The 20,479-nt window shown below is 38.3% G+C and overlaps 1 protein-coding gene across 2 annotated transcripts in view; it reads right to left on the reverse strand.

Annotated features, from left to right (window-relative positions):
- Nucleotides 1-20,479, reverse strand: part of ACER3 (alkaline ceramidase 3) — a 165,325-nt gene that overhangs the window by 27,916 nt on the left and 116,930 nt on the right. For both annotated transcript variants that reach the window (XM_003254680.4, XM_030829388.1), the window contains 3 exons: nucleotides 18,148-18,229; nucleotides 13,316-13,351; nucleotides 5,100-5,158 (listed from right to left, as the gene is read on the reverse strand). In XM_003254680.4, the coding sequence (XP_003254728.1) occupies nucleotides 5,100-5,158; nucleotides 13,316-13,351; nucleotides 18,148-18,229 (177 nt within the window). The remainder of the gene's footprint in view (nucleotides 1-5,099; nucleotides 5,159-13,315; nucleotides 13,352-18,147; nucleotides 18,230-20,479) is intronic.

The raw sequence follows: 20,479 nt of genomic DNA on the forward strand, positions 1-20,479 counted from the left end.
AGTGTGTTCTCTGACCACAATGAAATCAAACAAGAAATCAAGAATGACAATAGGAAAATCTCCAAACACTTGAATGTGAAACAACATACACCTAAATAATCCGTGGGTCAAAGAGGAAGTCTCAAGAGAAATTTTAAAAAATACATTGAACTGAATAAAAATGAAATACAACATACAAAAAGCTGTGGGACACTGCTAAAGCAGTGCTGAGAGGAAAATTTATAGCACTAAATGCTCATCAGGAAATAGGAAAGTCTGAAATAAAAATTTAAGCTTCCATCTCAAGAACCTTGAAAAAGAAATGAAAATAAACCCACAACAAGCAAAAGGAAGAAAATATAAAGAACAGAAATCAATGAAATTGAAAAATGAAAAATGGAGAAAATCAATCAAACAAAAGTCTGGTTTTTAAAAAGATCAGTAAAATTTGAGACACTTCTAACAAGGCTGACCAAAAAAGAAAGACAGAAGACTATCACATTACCAATATTAAGAATGAAACAGATTATCACTACAAGCCCTCTCAACATCAAGAGGAAAACAAGGGAATATTGTAACCAGTGCTACACACATAAATTTTGATGACTTAGATGAAATGAACCAACGCCTCAAGAAACACAAACTACCACAATTCACCCAAAATCAATCATTTGAATAGCTGCATGTCTTCAACAAGAGTGGAAGAAAAAAGAAAAAAGTGAATAACTGTATGACTATTAAAGAAGCTGAACCTGTAATTTTATTTTTCTGCATATGTTTAAACATTTTATTATGTTAAAATATTCATAAAGTTTAACTTTTTAACCCTTTTAAAGTATATAGATCTGTAGCATTAAGTACATTCACATTGTTGTGCAACCCTTACCACTGTCTATCTCCGGAACTTTTTCCATCTTCCCAAACTGCACTTTGTACCCATAAAACAATAACTCTCCAATGCCTTCCCCAGGGAACCCCCTCATCCTACTCCCCACCAGGCCCTGACCACCATTTTATTTGTGTCTCTATGAAGTTGGCTACTCTAGGAACCTCATATAAGTGGACTCATGTAGTATTTGTCCTCTTGTGACTGGCTTATTTCACTTAGCCTAACGTCTAATAGGTACATCCGTGTTGTAACAGGTGTCAGAATTTCCTTTATTTTTAAAATGTGTAATTTTAAAATGCCCCGAAAAACAGATTTCCAGGCCCAGATGGTTTCACTAGAGAATTCTACCAAACATTTAAAGAAGAATTAACACTGATTGTACACAATTTATTCCAGAAAATAGAAGGGAGCAACATTTCCCAATTCATTTAATGAAATGTATAGTATCCTGATGCCAAAACCAGAAAAAGACAGGACAAAAAGTAAAAACTACAAACCAGTATCCTTCATGAATACAGATACAAAAATCCTTAACAAAATATTAACAAGAATTGAGAATATATAAAAAGAATTACATATTATAACTAGTAAGGTTTATCCCAGGATACAAGGCTGGATCAATATTCCCATATCAATTAATACAATCCACCTTATTAATAGACTACAGAATAAAACAGTATGATAAAATCAATTGATACTGAAAAAGCGTTTGACAAAATCCAACACCCATTCATGATAAAGAAAATTAGTAACAATGTATTATAGGTCCATCTATGATAATGAAAGTTACGATAAAAATAAAGAATAGAGGATATAGTGTGTCTCCTCTGATATTCATATGTTAGAGTCCTAACCCCCTGTACTTTAGAATGTGACTATTTACAGATAGGTTCTTTAAAGAGATAATTAAGTTAAAATGGGGTCATTAGGGTAGGCCCTAATCCAATATAACTGGTGTCCTTTATCGGAAAAGGAGATTAGGACACACAGAGAAATCAGACCCAGGCATGCACAGAGGAAAGACCAAATGACCACCTTCTCTCTGTGTTCTCTGTGTGGCCAATTGCATGCTAAAGAGTGGTGTGTTAGAAGACACCAAACCTGCTGACACCCTAGTCTCAGACTTCTAGCCTCCAGAACTGTGAGAAAATAAGTTTGTTGGTTAAGCCACCCAATCTAATGGTATTTTATTATATGTGGCAGCCCTGTCAAACTAGTATAGAGGGCAAATTCCTCAACCTAATAAAGAACATCCATAAAAAACATACAGCTAACATTTAACTTGATGAAAGGTTAAATGCTTTTCCCCTAAAATTGGGAACAAGGCAAGGAGATCTGCTGTCACCACCCTTACTCAACATAGTCTTGGAAGTTCTAGTCAGGGCAATAAGGCAAAAAGGAACTAAAAAGCACACACATCAGGAACGAGGATATACACTATTTCTATTTGCAACAAATCTTAAAAACAAATCTACAGGGCCGGGCACATTGGCTCACGCCTGTAATCCCAGCACTTTGGGAGGCTGAGGCGGGCAGATCACGTGGTCAGGAGTTTGAAACCAGCCTAGCCAACATAGTGAAACCCCGTCTCTACTAAAAATACAGAAAAATTAGCTGGGCATAGTGGCGGGCGCCTGTAATCCCAGCTACTTGGGAGGCTGAGGCAGGAGAATCACTTGAACCTGGGAGGCGGAGGCTGCAGTGAGCCAAGATCGTGCCATTGCACTCCAGCCCGGAAGACAGTGCAAGACTCCGTCTCAAAAAAAGCAAAAAACAAAACAAAACAAAAAAAATCTACAAAAAAAACTTTCCTAGAACTGACTTCAACAAGGTGGCAGAATAAAAGATAATCAACTGTGTATCTATATAATAGCAATGAACATGTGGATACTAAAATTTAAAAATACAATATCACAACTGCTTAAAAAATTGAAAACTACAAAATGCTGATGAAATAAATTAAAGATCTAAATAAATCAAGAGACATACTGTGTTCATGGATTGGAAGACTCAACATAGTAAAGATGTCAACTCTTGCAAATTGATATGCATATTTATGTAATTCCTGTAATTCCTAAAATCTCAACAAGATTTTAAATTTAGACAATATTATTCTAAACTTTATATGGAAAGGCAAAGGAACCTGAATAGCTAGAGCAATTTTGAAAAAGAAGAATGAAGTGGGAGAAATCAGTCTGTATGATTTGAAGACATATGGCCACAGTAATCAAGACTGTGTGGTATTGGTGGAGGGGGAGACATCAATCAATCAATGGAACACAAGCGAGATCCCTAAAACAGACCCACACAAATCTACCCAAATAATTTCTGACAAAAGTGCAAAAGCAATTCAATGGAGAAAGGATAGTCTTTTCAACTAATGGGTCTTAGAACAGTTGGACATCCACATGTGAAAAACAGAGCCTCACCCTATGCCTCACACCTTATACAAAATGAGCTGAAAATAAACCACAGACTTAAATGTAAAATGTAAAACTATACAATCTTTTAGAAAAAAAACATAGGAACAAATCTTTGGGATCTATAGGTAGGTATAGAGTTCTTAGACTTGACACCAAAAACACAATCCATAAAACTGATAAATTTGACCTCACTGAAATTAAAAATGTTTGCTCATTGAAAGAGAGGATGAAAATTTATAGATTGGGAGAAAGAATTCACAAATCACATATTTAATAAAGAATTAGAATCTCACAACTCAACTGTAAAAACAATAGAAACTGTCCTTATTATCTCTTATAAAAAAAGAGAAACCAGGCAAAGACATGAGCAGAAATTTTACCAGGGAGAATACATATACATATGGCAAATAAGCACATGGAAGGTATGTTCAACATGATTAGCCATTAGGGAAATGCAAATTTTAAAAAACTTCATTAAAAATAGTGACACTACCAAATTCTGGCGAGGATGGAGAGAAACTGGATCACACATATATTGATGGTGGGAATGTAAAACTGGTGGAGCTACTCTGGAAAACAATTCAGCAGTTTTGAGGAAAACTAAACATGAATTACTACAAAACCTAGCAATTTCACTCTGGGCATTTATTCCAGAGAAGTGAAAACTTGTGTTCCCATAAAAACCTGCATTACAATTGTTCATAGCAGCTTTATTCATGATTGCCCAAAACTGGAAACAATCCAGATGTTACCCAACGGGCGAATGGTTAAACTGTGGTACATCTATACCATGGAATACTATTCAGCAATAGAAAGGAATGAATTATTGACACACTCAACAACTTGGATTAATCGCCAGATAATTATGCTGAGTTCAAAAAGCCAATCTCAAAGGTTTTATATATATGATACCATTTATATAACATTCTTGAAATGACAAAAACAGAAATGCAGAACAGATAAGTGATCACCAGAGGTTAAGGACAGGGAGTGAGGAGTGAGGTGGGGCAGGAGGGAAGTAGGTCTGGTTATAAAAGGGCAACATAGACATCCTTCTGATGATGGAAATGTTTTGTATCTTGACTGTATTCATATCAAGCCTTGGTTTTGATATTGTAATATAGTTTTGTGAGATGTTACAAATGGAGGAGATTGGTAAAGGATACTGGGATCTATTGTTTTTTTACAAATGTATGCATTTCTACAGTTATCTAGAAACTAAAAGTTTAATAAAAAAGAGAAAAAAGAACAAACCCACAAATCATACTACTTATTTATTGAACACCTGTTGTGTGACCAGGCCCTATTTAAGGTAATCTCATGAATGTTATTTCTTATTTAATTTTCATGAACGCCTAAAGATTATACCCATTTCCCAAATAATCTTTCATGAAATACTAATTCTTTGTGACATTAGCAGCCTTCCTTGGAGGTACTATGTAAAAGGAATTCCCTAGTCAAGTAGGTTTAAGAAAGACAAAAACAAATTTTTTTTTAACTATAAGATTTTTAAGGTCTCTAATATCTAATGGATTTTATAAATATTCAAAATGAGGCCATCATAGACAGCTCTCTTTAATTTTCACATGTCTTTAATTTTGGAACCCTAGTTTTCACATGATGCCCATTAGCAACTTGTCTGAAGACCCAGTATTCCTTATAATATAACAATAAATGTGGGGTTATAGTTTTCTTCCAACATCTCTACTGAAGTGAGCTTTTATGTGTTATTTTGATTTAGGCTATAGATTTACTGTTATAGGTCTGAATATACTTCAATAATAGTGCAGATGATCCAAACTACTTACCATGTAACAATATAAATAGATCGAAGTACTAATGTAAAGACCAACATTCCATACATGACCTAAATAGGAACAGAAAATGAGGTTAGTACAATCATTATTCTTTGGCAAAGGAAGTCTATTTTGCCTACCAAAATAGCCTTCCCAATTAAATGTAAATATTTATTATCCTTCATTACATTTTAAAGAATAGAATTTTTAAAAATGTGTTAAATCACTAAATCATGCTAACTTCTGAGGAAAAGTTAAGAGCCTGCTTAACTTTATTAAATAACCAGTATCAGAAGTCCTATATCAATTTTAATTCTGAATGGATCCTTGAAATTTTAAATATCTGGTGAAACCTGAACAAATGCTGTAATTTTGCCTCATACACTTTAGCTCCTCTCTTTAGCTTTGCTTTCAGCAAATACAGTAATTGTGCTTCCCACTTTACAATAGTATAAACCTGAATTCTTTTAACTCTTCTAAATGCCTCTGCATTCATGTGCATCCTCCCCTGGCATTCTTTCTCATCCCTCGTCTCCAAAAAAGGTGCCCACTTCTTGACTAAGGTTAATCCATTTTCCTGTGTTCTTTATTCTATATGTTCCCACATCTTCCTAGTGTTGGCTCTTCTTTCTTTTCTGTATTGAGTATTAGATGAGTATTAGTACCTGGAAAATTGAACCTAGTGGGAAAATATGATTTAGCAAATACATATAAAGCCAATAGTTGGGAAAGCACCAGCCAGATCAAGAAGTAAATCCTTGTTAACCCCCCAGAAGTGCTGCATGTGTGTCTTCCCAGTCCAACCCTCTCCCTTCCTTCTTAGAGGAAACCACTCTCCTGACTTATATAATAAACATTGTTTTGCTTTTCTTTATATAATTACTAACTTAAACTAGTCATCTACAAATGCATTCCTAAGTAATAATAATACTGTTTGCTTTTGAGTTATAATAGAATTTTGATTAAGTTTTATTTTATTATTCTTATTTCTTTTGAGGCAGGGTCTTTTGTTGTCTAGGCTGGAGTGCCGTGGCATGATCAGAGCTCACTGCAGCCTTGATCTCCCAGGCTCAAGCCATCCTCTTGCCTCAGCCTCCCAAGTAGCTGGGACTAGAGGTGTGTGTAACCACATCCTGGCTAATTTTTTTTTCTTTTTAGTATAGACGAGGTCTCACTATGTTGCCCAGGCTGGTCTCAATCTTATGTGGATGAGGGTACAAAAGAAGCTGTGTATATGAATAGCTCTGGGTCTTCTGATGAGATGAAGAGGCTACATCTGCTATAACTCTCACCCTGTATCCTTCTATAAAGCTGAGTAAACATAGTATTAGATTAAAGTTTATTAGGGTCTCATTGCCAGCTTAAATCCATAACCACAGCTATACTGCTACAAATGGTGGACAAGAAAGGCATAATCCCTATACTCACAGCAATTACAATCTAGTAAAGGGAGAGAGAAGTAACCAGGCAATTATAATATAGTATTATAACTCTATGGCAGGAACTGTACAGAGTACTTTATAAACACATAGGAAGGCCACCTAATCCAGACTTATACAGTAAAAAGTCTTTCTGGAGGATATGGTGTTTAAAATTTTATACCTGAAGCTCATGTAGCAGATACCTTAAAAGAAAGTAGAAGAGAGTTATTGTCATATCTTATATTCTAGAGACAAGGAGGAAAAAAAGATCCTTATAGTATATCATTGGAATATAGAAAAAGAAAAATGGAGTCAGAGACCAGAGGTCAAATCTGGCTTTTCAAGTCATGTTAAGGAGCTGGACTTTATATAACAGTAACAGAGGCCAGGTGTGGTGGCTCACGCCTGTAATCCCAGCACTTTGGGAGGCCAAGGCAGGTGGATCACTTGAGGTCAGGAGCTCGAGACCAGCCTGACCAACATGGTGAAACCCATCTCTACTAAAAATGCAAAAATTAGCCAGGTGTGATGGCAAATGCTTGTAATCCCAGCTACTTGGGGGGCTGAGGCACAAGAATTGCTTGAATCCAGGAGGCGGAGGTTGCAGTGAGCTAAGATTGCACCACTGCACTCCAGCCTGGGCGACAGAGCAAGACTCTGTCTCAGGGAAAAAAAAAAAGGCTGGGTGGGGTGGCTCACGCCTGTAATCCCAGCACTTTGGGAGGCTGAGGTGGGTGGATCACCTGAGGTTAGGAGTTCGAGACCAGACTGGCCAACATGGTGAAACCCCGTCTTTACTAAAAAATACAAAAAATTAGCTGAGCGTGGTGATGGGTGCCAGTAATCCCAGCTGCTTGGGAGGCTGAGGCAGGAGAATTGCTTGAACCCGAGAGGCGGAGGTTGCAGTGAGCCAAGATTGCGCTATTGCACTCCAGCCTGGGCAACAAGAGCAAGACTCCGTCTCAAAAAAAAAAAAAAAAAAAAAAAAAGGAAAAATAATGGAAAGCCAATGAAGGTTTCACCAATAGATAACATGGTCAGACTCATGTATTAGAAAGACGTCCCTGTTGTGCTGAGTGGAGAAAGAGAGGGAGGTGAGACTGACAGGAAACGGACCAATGATAACGTGTTGCAGTAATCTAAGTGAGAGACAGAGACCTGAACTAGGTTAATATCAGGGGAGATGCAGAGAAGTGGCCAGATTAGAGAGGGATTTAGAGTTCAGACTAATCATTAATTTGAATGGAAGTTAGAGAGGGGGAAAGACAAGGATGATGGCCTGGTTTGTGGTATGGACAGTTAGGTGCATGGCAAAATTAATTATTGGATTAGAGAATATATGAAGAGAAGAAAGACTAGGGAGAAAAGTAGTGAGTTCACTTCTGCATATACGTTCAGAGTTTGATGTGCCAGCGAGATATCTAAGTAGAGACCTCTAGCAGAAGTTGGATACCTAGGTCTATAGTTTAAAAGAAAAATCACAGCTGAAGCAATAGAACTGTCAGCATATAGGAGTCAAAGGGAATAAATTTCCCAGGGAATATGTTGAGCATATGAAATGATGGATTAGGAAAGAACCTATGCCTTGGCAACATCATGGGACTTTTTCACATTAACTTTCTTCTCTCCAGAGCACCCCTACCCCATACTTTTGATGCTCCCCACTGCTGGTGGCCTACCTAGTATTCATTCTCTCCTTCCGACTATATAGAAACTGATTTTATCTGGCTGGCAGCATGTTCAGCTATGTAAGTTTGATTTCTCAACTTATAGAGGTTTTTTTTTTTTAAATAAAAGGATGACAGAATATATACTTTTCTGCTCCTTATAATTTTTATCTAACAATATGTATATTTTTATAGTGAAATTTTATCTTTCTATATTTAATAGTCATTTTCAGTCTCCAAACGCCAAAGACTATAAAAATATTGTTAGTGTTTTCTCTCTACTAAAGCAACTAATAAAAGTTAAATCAGGATAACACAGAGAAGGATGGGCTGTAATTTTAGACAGAGTTGTTAGGTAAGGCCTCTCTGCTAAGTTAACATTTAAGCAGAGACCTGAATGAAGTGAGGATATAAACCATGTAGATAGCTGGGGTACTAGTATCCTAGGCAGTGGCAACAGTGAGTGCCAAAGTCCTAAACTGGAAACATGCTTGTGTTTGAAATATAAAGCAAGACTCAGTGTGACTGGAGAGAGTGAAGAAGGGGTAAGTGGAAGGACATCCCCCTAACCTAACATGGTTTTTCTTTTTTATAGCAGTTATCACCTTCTAGCATGTATGTATACTATATAAATTTACTTGTTACATCTATAGTGTATTGTTTCATATGATCCTATAGCACTGGTTTTTTTAAAATCCTTTCTCAACGGACTAGGGCAACAGAAATCAAACTTGTCTCTTTCCTTGGCTTTTTACTTCCTTCTTCCAGCCCCTAGATAGCCTTTCAATGATCTTTCTAAAATGAGAATCTGATTCGGTCATACTGCAGCTTAAAACCCTTTAATGGCTTCTGACTGCTTATAATTTTAAGCATAGTATAAAGGGCTCCTCATGACCTAACCACCTCACCGTAATCCAAACCCATCTCCTATAGCTAGGGCCAGCCATACCAAATATTTATAGTATACCAATGCTTTTAAAACTTTTCTACGAAATACTCCTAATAGCAAAGGAAGGGTGACTTATTCCTGATGGACAGAGATGGGAGAGGCACACTGAAAACACAAACTTCTTTGAAGTTTCTTACTTCATCCTAAAAATTCATGTGGTCATTGTATTCAGTTCTGTAACATATTTGTATTTGTTTTAACTTTAAAAAGTTTAATCCCAGCTGTACATGGTGGCACATGCCTGTAATCCCAGCACTTTGGGATGCCAAGGCAGGCAGATCACTTGAGGTCAGAAGTTCGAGACCAGCCTGGCGAACATGAAAAAACCTTGTCTCTACTGAAAGTACAAAAATTAGGCCAGGTGCGGTGGCTCATGCCTGTAACCCCAGCACTTTGGGAGGCCAGGTGGGCAGATCACTTGAGGTCAGGAGTTCAAGACCAGCCTGGCCAACATGGCGATACACCGTTTCTACTAAAAATACAAAAATTAGCCGGGCATGATGGTACACACCTGTAGTCCCAGCTACCTGGGAGGCCAAGGCATAAGAAAAATGAACCCGGGAGGTGGAGGTTCCAGTGAGCCGAGATTGCGCCATTGCACGCCCGCCTGGGTGACAGAGTGAGACTCCTTATCAAAAAAAAAAAAAAAAAGTTTAATCCCTACAATATAGTTGAATAAAATAAATGTTATAGGAAAACAGGAATGTTCAGATGCAGTCAGTGATTTTGTAAACACCTCAGCACGCTACCACAAATCCCTGGGTGAACTTGTACTCCTGTTTCATGTGCAAGACTTACCTATTCACACTTGTGTACCTTAACACAGGGATCCCCATCCCCCAGACTGGTACAGGTCTGCAGCCTTTTAGGAACTGGGCTGCACAGCAGGAGGTGAGCTGCAGGCAAGTGAGCATTATCACCTGAGCTCTGCCTCTTATCAAATCAGCAGTGGCATTAGATTCTCATAGGAGCGCAAACACTATTGCGAACTGCACATACAAGGAATCTAGGTTGTGTGCTCTTTATGAGAATCTAATGCCTGATGATATGAGGTGGAATCCCAAAACCATCCCCTGGCTGTCCGTGGAAAAATCATCTTCCGCAAAACCAGTCTCTGGTGCCAAAAAGGTTGGGGACTGCTGCCTTAACACATGCTTCTCTATAGATGGAATAGCCTTTCTCTACTTCTCTGCCTGTGACATCTTGTTCATCTTCAGGACTCTCCTGAAGCCCCTCTATGAGTCATCTAAGTAGACAGAGCATACCCTTGTCTATATTACCACTGCTTTTACATATTTATCACAAGACTTACATACTGCAATTATTTTTTACAAGTCTGTATTACTGATTAAACAATGATCTTCTTGAGATTAGTGGCCATCTTACTTGCCTATGTATATTAACGTTAGTTAACATTTATTGAGTGTTTACTATGTGACAAGGGTTTTATACACATTATTTCATTCAATCCTCAAACTTAGGAGGTTATTATAGAGATAGGGTATAAGTTCCTTGAGGGCAGGGCTTGTTATTTTATTCACTAGTGTATGTATCTCTTGTGCCTAGTACAGTGCCTGGAACATTGAAGGCACTTAAAAAGGGTTTGTTCAGGCTGGGCACAGTGGCTCACACCTGTAACCCTGCCTGAGCTTCACCGAGGCAGGGGCTGAGGTGAGCAGATTGCTTGAGCTCAGGACTTTTGAGACCTGCCGGGCAACATGGTAAAACCCATCTCTACAAAAGATGCAAAACAGCCTGTTGTAGTGGTGTGTGCCTATAATCCCAGCTACTTGGGAGGCTGAGGTGGGAGGACTGCTTGAGCCCAGGAGGTCAAGGCTGTAGTGAGCTGTGATCGAGCCACTGCACTCCAGCCTGGGTGACAGGGCCAGGCTCTATTTCAAAAAAAAGGTGGGGAGATTGTTGAACAATGAGGAAACCGAAGCTCAGAGAGGTTAACTAACTTGTCCAGGGTGTACAGTTAGTAAGTGGAGGAGACTAGATTTTAAATTCAGGTCTGCTTGACTGTATGTAGATCATAAAGTCTTTGTTTTGCTGCCTGTCTCCAGATTCCAGCTCAGAATTTGGTACAGAGAAGGCAGACAGTAGACATCTGTTGAATGAATGAATGTCTTTTACCTTTAGATTGCTTATTTGCTTCACTCTAGCATTCCCTTATTTCTTCATTTCTGTATCCTGATTTTTAATCTTTAGGCCTAGGACACAAGCCACAGTGGGCATGGATAGACCTAGCTTTTATCCTGCTTCTCTTCTTATCAATAAATATTACTGCTATACATAGAGAAGAAAACCTTTATTAGTGGAAAAACACATGGATATTGCACTAGGGGCAGTTACTTATTAAGAGATATTACATAGTGTCAAATAGTTCTAAAACACAAAATGAAAAATAGATGGCCATAAAACTTACAAAAATTAACCCAGAATTTCCAAATTTTATATTTTTGTGGTCATTATTTTTCTTTCTTAGTAAAGGCAAACAAGAAGTTTATAAAAACTGAGGTATTTATACAAATTAACTTCATTTATTTATTATTATTTTAAGAGATATGTTGCCTGGGCTGGAGTGCAGTGGCACAATCATAGTTCACTGCAGCCTCAAACTCCTGGGCTCAAGGGATCCTCCTTCCTCAGCTTCCTGAGTAACTAGGAATATAGGCATGTTCTACCATGCCCGATTAATTTTTTTTCTTTTTCTTTTTTTTGCTACGTTTCCCAGGTTAGTCTCAAACTCCTGGCTTCAAGCAATCCTCCCACCTCAGCCTCCCAAAGGACTGAGATTATAGGCGTAAGCTGCTGTGCCTGGCCAACTTTGTTTTTTATACTGTCAATAAAACTTTCTAAATAAAATAGTAATTACATAATGGCATCATTTCAAGTTACAATAAACAAGAAAGTGAGGTGTCTTTTCTTTTCTTTCTTTTTTTTTTTTTTTTTTTTTTTTTTGAGACAGAGTCTCATTCTGTCACCCAGGCTGGAGTGCAGTGGTGCAATCCTGGCTGACTGCAACCTCTGCCTCCTGGGTTCAAGCGATTCTCCTGCCTCAGCCTCCCAAGTAGTTGGGATTACAGGTGCACGCCACCATGCCCGGGTAATTTTTGTATTTTTAGTAGAGATGGGGTTTCACCATGTTGGCCAGGCTGGTCTCGAACTCCTGACCTCAAGTGATCCGCCTGCCTTGGCCTCCCAAAGTGCTGGGATTACAGGTGTGAGCCATCATGCCCGGCCATAAGGATGTCTTTTCTGTAGCATTTACTTTAGTTCATCTACCTGCAGCTGATCTGGAGAAAAGCAGGCATAATAATGTGGTTATAGAATATATTTGAAAAGCCAGGTTCCAGTTAGATGATTATTGTATAGCTTGAATTGTAAAAGTTACAAGAACATTAGTAAATGTTTATATAAGCACAAAATATTTTAAAACTCTGACACTTCTGAAAAGCGTGCTTATTTATTCATTTTTGTTTGGTTGTTTGTTAAAAGAATGGTGAAAAGGAGTCAGACAAATCTGGGTTATAATCCTGGCTCTCCCCCTTAATAACTGTGTCACCCTAGGGCAAATTACTTAATATTTCTGAGCTAATTTTCCTTGAAATGTATATAATGATTCCCAATTAGTAGGACTGTTGGTGAGATTAGAAGTCTGTGTAGTAGTGAGCATAGTACCAGGCACATGGCAACACTCAAAGGCCTGCTTCTTTATTTCACTCTGGTTTCATAATGGCATGCACTTAAATCACCATTTCCTACAATAAAGTTTCCTGTGTCTGCTTCCTTCAATGTACATCACCTCCCATGTCAAAAAATGTGTTAAAAAATATTCAAGGAATTTTCAGTCTGTCTTTTCTAGATGTCATAAAAAGACTTTATGTGTATGTGCATAATGCTCCCTGATTCTTTCTGCTTATAATAGCAATGTTGCCCCTGTATTACTGAATACCAACAGCCAGCTGGACCTGCGCATTGGCTATCCCAGGTATATTCCTGTTACCTACACCCAACTCCTGGAAGCATTTGAGTTTTCAACCTCCCTTTTAAACACTGAACTTCCTTAGAACATCTACTATTTCATTAAAAAAATTTTTATTTGCGTATCATTTCTTAGACAAGGAAATCACAAAGCAGCCATGTATCATTAAACAATCTAATGTGTAATAATTTACAAAAAATTACCTGATGGAATATTGGCTCTTTTACCTTAAGGTAAACCTGCAAAATGTTAGAAAAAACACATGTGAATGAAGTACATTATGAAGGGGGGAAAACCGAATCCAACTACTCTGCAGATCCCAAACCTCTCCTACTTCCCCCATCTTACTGACTTGAATCCAGCCATGTAAAAGCAATCAGATCAAGTGGCATGCCACAGGAGGGCTAGTATCTACAAGAGGATTTCCTCAGTGCTAGCCCTGTTATGGTGAGTAGAATGCTTTAGATCTGTTGCGGACCACTCCAAACTCTGCATCGGTATCAAGGAGGGATAAGGATACATGGATACTCATGAGGAGTGAAGAGGTTATGTTGACAATCCCCATAGCATATCTGTTCTACAACAGAGAGAACACTGGACTTAGAGATAGGAGTAAATTTCAACTTCTGCCACTTACTTGCTACATGCCTTGGACAAGTAATTTAACTAAAAGATGCATCCTTCCTCATCTGGATAATGAACAATAATAGTGGTGAGGAATGATAAGCTAAAATACTTGAAAGTGTCTAGCATACAGTAGGTGCTCAGTAAGTGAAGACATTTAAAACAAATTTCTTGTGCTTTCTTATGCTTCCAGAAATCTCTAACTCACCTTCTAGATGCATTTGCAGTTACACAAACCCTAGTTGTAGGTTCCAATATCATGTGGATGATTAAGTTCAATGCCTAGTTAAGATTTAACATGCATGTATTACCCTACAGGAGCACAATTTTTAAATGATATGGTACAGGGGAATCAAAATTCAAGTCATGACCCTGCCATGACTCTCATCACTTGCAAGACAAAGTTCAAATTTCTTAGCCTAACATTCAAACCCTTCCATGATTCCTTCCTTTCTGTTTGGTCTCACTATTGTCTTCTTGTCTCCTCCTCATCCAAGTCTCCAGAAAGTACTGGGCTTCCTCAAATGTGCTAGTTTCACGCTTCTGTATTTTTAAACATGCTGCTCTTTACTTTGTTCAGAAATCCTCCTCTACTCATTACTCATCTTTTAGGATTCAACTCAAACTATATCTCCTTCTCGAAGCCTTTTCTGATCCTTTCTCTATACAGCAGAAGCAACCAGTCACCCTCCTTTCTACCATTACTCTTCATGTATAAACTTTGTGGCATTTAATAGTTTGTTTCTCTCCCTACGAGACTGTAATATCTTTGATAGTAAGTACTGGATTTAGATATTTCTATATCCTTATTTAATGTAGCAATCCCATAAAGTTTTATATAATTTTATTATTTGGCTACAGAAGTTTCTACCCTCAGTACAAAAAAAAAACCCAGATTATTTCCTTTAAGCATTATGAGCTTTAAAAGTATGATGTGTATGAGATATTATATATCTGTAACTCTAAACCCAGTAAGGGAGAATGCTTTTAATCTCTGAAATTTCTTATTTCAAAATACTAATTTCCATTTATATAGGTAATGCTATCAGATTCCTATTGTTACTAATAAAAGAAATGCAAAAGGACATGCCTCTTAAAGACATTTTTTAAAGCAAATAATTATGGAGTCCTTCCTATGTGTTAGGTATTAATTTTCACAACTAACATAAAATATATACTACTATTTTCTTCATTTAATAGATAAAGGAAACTAAGGCTGAGAGAGATTAAGTAATTTGCAAGGTCCCGAAGTTTTTAAGTAGCCTGGATCCAAACTTAAATCTGACTTCAACATCTGTCTCTCCCACCAATTCTCTATATAAACTTGATTGGCCAGGCAAGTCACTGACAATCTCTAGACTTGATTCCCTTCTTTGATATCATAACAAGACTTCATTTCACCTCTGAAATTCTACAATTCTTTCATGATTAATCAATATGTAGTTGATATGGTTTGGTTGTATGCCCACCCAAAATCTCATCTTGAATTGTAATCTGAATTGTAATCCCTATGTGTTGGGGAAGGGACTTTGTGGGAGGTGAACAGATCATGGGGGTAGTTCCCCCGTGCTTTTCTCATCATCGTGAGTGAGTTCTCATGAGATCTGATAGTTTTATAAGGAGCTTCTTCCCCCTTCGCTCTGCACTTCTTTCTCCTGCCACCATGTGAAGAAGGATGTGTTTGCTTCACCTTCTACGATGATTTGTTAAGTTTCCAGAGGCTTCCCCAGCCATGTGGAACTGTGAGTCAATTAAACTTCTTTCCTTTGTAAATTACCCAGTCTTGGGTATTTCTTTATAGCAGCATAAGAACGGACTAATACAGTAGTTTAGGCAAAGTAATGTGGAAACAAGTAAATAGTGCATATGTGCCCTTTCAACCTCCTATTCAACATCTCAACTAACTGAAATCTAGCTTCTGCCTCCATCAATTTACTACTGACAGCATCCTCATTAAGGTTACCTGGTCTTCCAACTGAAAATTTCTATTAGCTCTCAATCTTCATTGTACTCATCCTTTCAGAGGCAACTGCTCTTCCATTTTTCACTTCTAGAAATCTTTGTACTCAATGACATCAGGCTCTCCTGACTTTCTTACATCTCTGACTACTTGTTCTCAATCTCTTTTGCTAGCTCCATTTCTTCCACCTAGTCCTCAAATGTAAGTATTTCATTAGGTTGTACTTTTAGTCTTTGTTTTGAAACAGGGTCTCACTCTGTCACCCAGGCCAGAGTGCAGTGGCACAATCATGGCTCACTGAAGCCCTGACCTCCTGGGCTCAAGCAATCCTCTCACCTCAGCTTCCTGAGTAGCTGGGACTACAGGTGCATCCACCACATCCAACTAATTTTTAAAAAATGTTTTGTAGAGACGAGGTCTAGTCACTATGTTGCCCAGCTTGTCTTGAACTCCTGGGCTCAAGCAGTCCTCCCATCCCTCCCAAAGTGCTGGGATTACAGGTGTGAGCAACTGTGCCGGGCCCCTTTAGTCATCTTAACGGCCCATGCTACTTTTTCAGGTCATCTATTCTCATATTTTTGTACTATCTATACCCTGACAATTCCCAAATCTACATCTTTAGTCCAGCCTAACTGTTAAGCCTCAGATGTCGTTAATGTCAGGCACCTCAATCTTAACATATTTCATATTGAATTTATCTCTACCCTACCCCATGGTGCAAACCTACTCATTATCTATCCTGCAAAAGCTGTTCATCCTCCAAGTTTCCTGTTTTGATTAAGGACATACTATCTATCCTGACAACCAGGCCAGGAGTCATTCTAGACAACTCCTTTTTACTCTACTTTCACCCCCTCTACTATGAAGTGGGTCACATATCCTGCAGTTTTTTACTTATGACTGTTTCTTTTCAACCCCACAGCTATATTACTTTCACCTGAGTCTCATATCTTACTAAAGCAAATACAAAAGTCCCTGGGTCTAGCCTCATACTCCTATAATCCAGCCTCCATAACCAGAGCAATCTTTCTAAAACACGTATCTGATTACATCTTTCCTTTAAACCAGTTATTGGCTCCACACTACCTTTTTCTTTTCTTCTTTTTCTTTTTTGAGACGGAGTCTCACTCTGTAGCCTAGGCTGGAGTGGAGTGGCACGATCTCAGCTCACTGCAGCCTCCGCCTCCCGGGTTCAAGCAATTCTCCCACCTCAGCCTCCTGAGTAGCTGGGATTACAGGGGAGTGCCACCACACCGGGCTAATTTTTCCATTTTTAGTAGAGACAGGGTTTCACCATGTTGGCCAGGCTGGTCATGAACTCCTCCTGACCTCAAGGTGATCCACCAGCCTCAGCCTCCCAAAGTGCTGGGATTATAGGAGTGAGCCACTGCGCCCAACCGCTCCACACTTCTTCGAGGATAAATATTTGAACTCTTAAGGCATAGAAGGGTATTTATAATCTGACATTTGTCTAATTCACTAGACTCATTCACTGCTCTTCAATTACCATATGTTCCAGCCATATTAAATCTTGCCCAATTCTACCAGTGGTGATGATTTAATGAGACAATAAAGGTAAAGTACGTAGTTACAATATCTGGCATATAGTAAGTGATTGAAAATGGTAGTTCACTATGTTGTTTCAAACTTCTCTGCCTATGAACAAACAATAGTGCTATCTACAAATTCTTCACTGCACTCTTGCCCAGGGGTCTGATGAACTCCTAATCATCAGTTAAATTCTAGTTCAAATGCCTCCTTTCGGAAGCTTTCCTTGACCCATGCATGAAGGCTTGATTGAACTTCCTTTATCTCATCACCATGTAAGTAGTTTTTACCCCTATTATTGCAATTATTATCTTTTGATGCAATTCTTTGTGTACATGTCTAAAATCTCTAATAGAATGAGCTCCTCACAGATAGCAACTGCTTTTAATCATCTCTGTATTTCTAGTGCCTGACATGGTAAGTTTTCAATAAATGTTTTTTGAAATAAATAGTTTCATATTATAAAATGCAATTTACTTGAGGAAAAAAAAGCATTAATGTAGAATTAGAAGTGACTAGCTATCTCAACTTACTAGAGAAAAGTTAACCAATAAAACAGTCACATTAGGACCAATGGAGCAGAGCCTATCTCTCATTTTTAACAAATAGGGGTTAATATGTCCATCTATGAGAAAAATTAATTTTTCCCAATTATTGCTACTAAATATTTGTTTTGCTTTTTCCCTTTAAAAACTAAACAGATTTTTAAAAATATTTCAATTACAGTGAGAAGTAACATTTGAACAGGGAACAAGGGAGCAATATTTGTCAGTGTGATATTCTTGTTTTGTGTAGAAAGATTTCAGTTTGACAGCATGAGGCAAATACTGGAAGTAAAATATGTCAAACTCCATAAATGGTGAATTTACATGCTTAATCTGTTAGAAACAAAATATGACTTACTGTGGTTACTATTAAACTGAATAGAACTAAGGTAAAAAGCAGATGGTAGTTTACTGAGTTCTTGATCTTGAAACATTCAAACCTTGAAAAAAAGAGAGAAAGAAACTTTTAAAAGAATATATAAGTAGGAACATAAATAGAATGCTGCTTTACCACTTGCCTGTATCTCTCGATGATGATAAGTGATATCCATCATTTCTTTCCACTCATAGTCTTAGAAAACCTGTACTGCCTATTATCCTCTAAGAGGCTGGAAGGACTAGGAGTAGACACATGACTTAAACTGGGACAATGAAAGGCTCTCGCCTGAGAGTCTGGAGTTTGGGAGGGAGAGACTGAATTAATTCAGTATAGAGAGTCAGCTGTGCGCGGTGGCCAATGCAGGAGGATCACTTGAGCACAGGAGTTCGAGACCAGCCTGGGCAACAAATTGAGACCCTGTCTCTACAAAAAATAAAATAATTAGTGGGCATGGTGGTGTACGCCTGTAGTCCCAGCTACTCGGGAGGCTAAGGTGGGAGGAGAGCTTGAGCCTGGGAGATAGAGGGTCCAGCCTGGACGACAGAGCAAGATCTTTTCTAAAAAAAAAAAAAAAAAAAAAGGTATAGAGAGTCAACAAAGTCATATGGATTCAAGGTCTGAGGCCGATATTTGGGGGCAGCCAAATTGAATGAAGAAGTAGATGAATGAGCAGAAGTAATCCGCAGGGAGAGAAAAATATAGCAGATACAAAGAGATGAAGCCATGTGGAGAGGAAGGAATGGCAAAAAGAGGGAAGGGGGAAGAACCTGTCCTTCCGGTTCTAGTAAGGTGGGGCCGTACTTCCTGCTATTGGGTTCCATATAATTTCCTCATATCCTTACAATAAATAATCTCTCCTAATTCAAGCTAGCTTGAATAGGTTTCTATATCTTGCAACTAATGATTCCTAAGGAACATTATTGGAGAAAATAGCAGTCTATTATAATTGTCTCTTTTCTTATCTATCTCAACTAGCCTGTGAATTCCTTGTGTGCAGGAATAAATTTTATTTTTTTCATATATCTAGCACAAAGATAATGCTTAACACATAGGAGGTGTCTGGTAAATAAGCAAATATGAACAGACAATTGGCCATCAGTGAGTATCCAATCCAACCTTTGAGGACCGTGACTTGGTTTAGGCAGCAAGAGTGTTCTCTCAGTTTACTAACTGGCTGTGGGAATTGGACCAACTCTTATTTTCTTATTTGTAAGGAAAGGTGGTTAGAAGAGGCACTTTCTAAGATCTCTTTTACCTTAAATTTTGTGACTTGGACAATGATGAAAATATTAGGTGAAATATTAGTTTTTACTTTTAAACTCTATTATTCCAAATTCTAAAGCAAGTTATCTGTTAAGAAACCAAAGGTCTTTAGGAGGCCTGGCTTGTATTTATTACCATGGTTATTTCACTTTACTAAATATAGTCACTTTCTTATCTGTCCCCTTCCTCAGACAATGAGTTCCTTGATTCTGTATCTACAGAGCCTAGGATCATGCCTAAAATAAAGGAGGTTTTCCAGTACATGTTTCACAAATGAACAAGCACACAGAAGGCAAGACAGATTTAAAAATCATTAGAGGCCGGGTGCGGTGGCTCACGCCTGTAATCCCAGCACTTTGGGAGGCCGAGGTGGGCAGATCACAAGGTCAGGAGTTCGAGACCAGTCTGGCCAACACAGTGAAACCCCGTCTCTACTAAAAATACAAAAAAATTAGTCATTGTAGGCGTATGCCTGTAATCTAGCTACTTGGGAGGCTGAGGCAGGAGAATTGCATGAACCCGGGAGGCAGAGGTTGCGGTGAGCCAAGATCACGCCATTCATTGCACTCCAGCCCGGGCGACAGTGCGAGACTGTCTCAAAAAAAAAAAAAAAAAAAAATTAGAGGTCTAGACTGCTTCGCATATTTGATATGTTCAAAGAATATCCTAACGAATCAACAGAAAAATGAATAAGTTATCAAAGTGATAAGATAAAAGGTCAATATACAAAAATCACTTATATTTCTAAATGCTGGCTATGAACAATTGGAATATAAAGCTTTTAAAAAGCAATACTATGGTCAAGTGTGGTGGCTCACGCCTGTAATTCCAGCACTTTGGGAGGCTGAGGCGGGAAGATTGCTTGGGGTCAGGAGTTCGAGACCAGCTTGGGCAACATGGCAAAATCCCATCTCTACAAAAATTCAAAAATTAGCCAGGCATGGTGGAGCGCACTTGTAGTCCCCAGCTACTTGGGAGGCTAGGTAGGAAGATGGCTTGAACCTGGGATGAGGAGATTGCAGTGAGCCAAGATCGTGCCAATGCCCTC

The sequence above is a fragment of the Nomascus leucogenys genome, chromosome 15, assembly GCF_006542625.1.
Source record: "Nomascus leucogenys isolate Asia chromosome 15, Asia_NLE_v1, whole genome shotgun sequence".
Taxonomy (NCBI): domain Eukaryota; kingdom Metazoa; phylum Chordata; class Mammalia; order Primates; family Hylobatidae; genus Nomascus; species Nomascus leucogenys.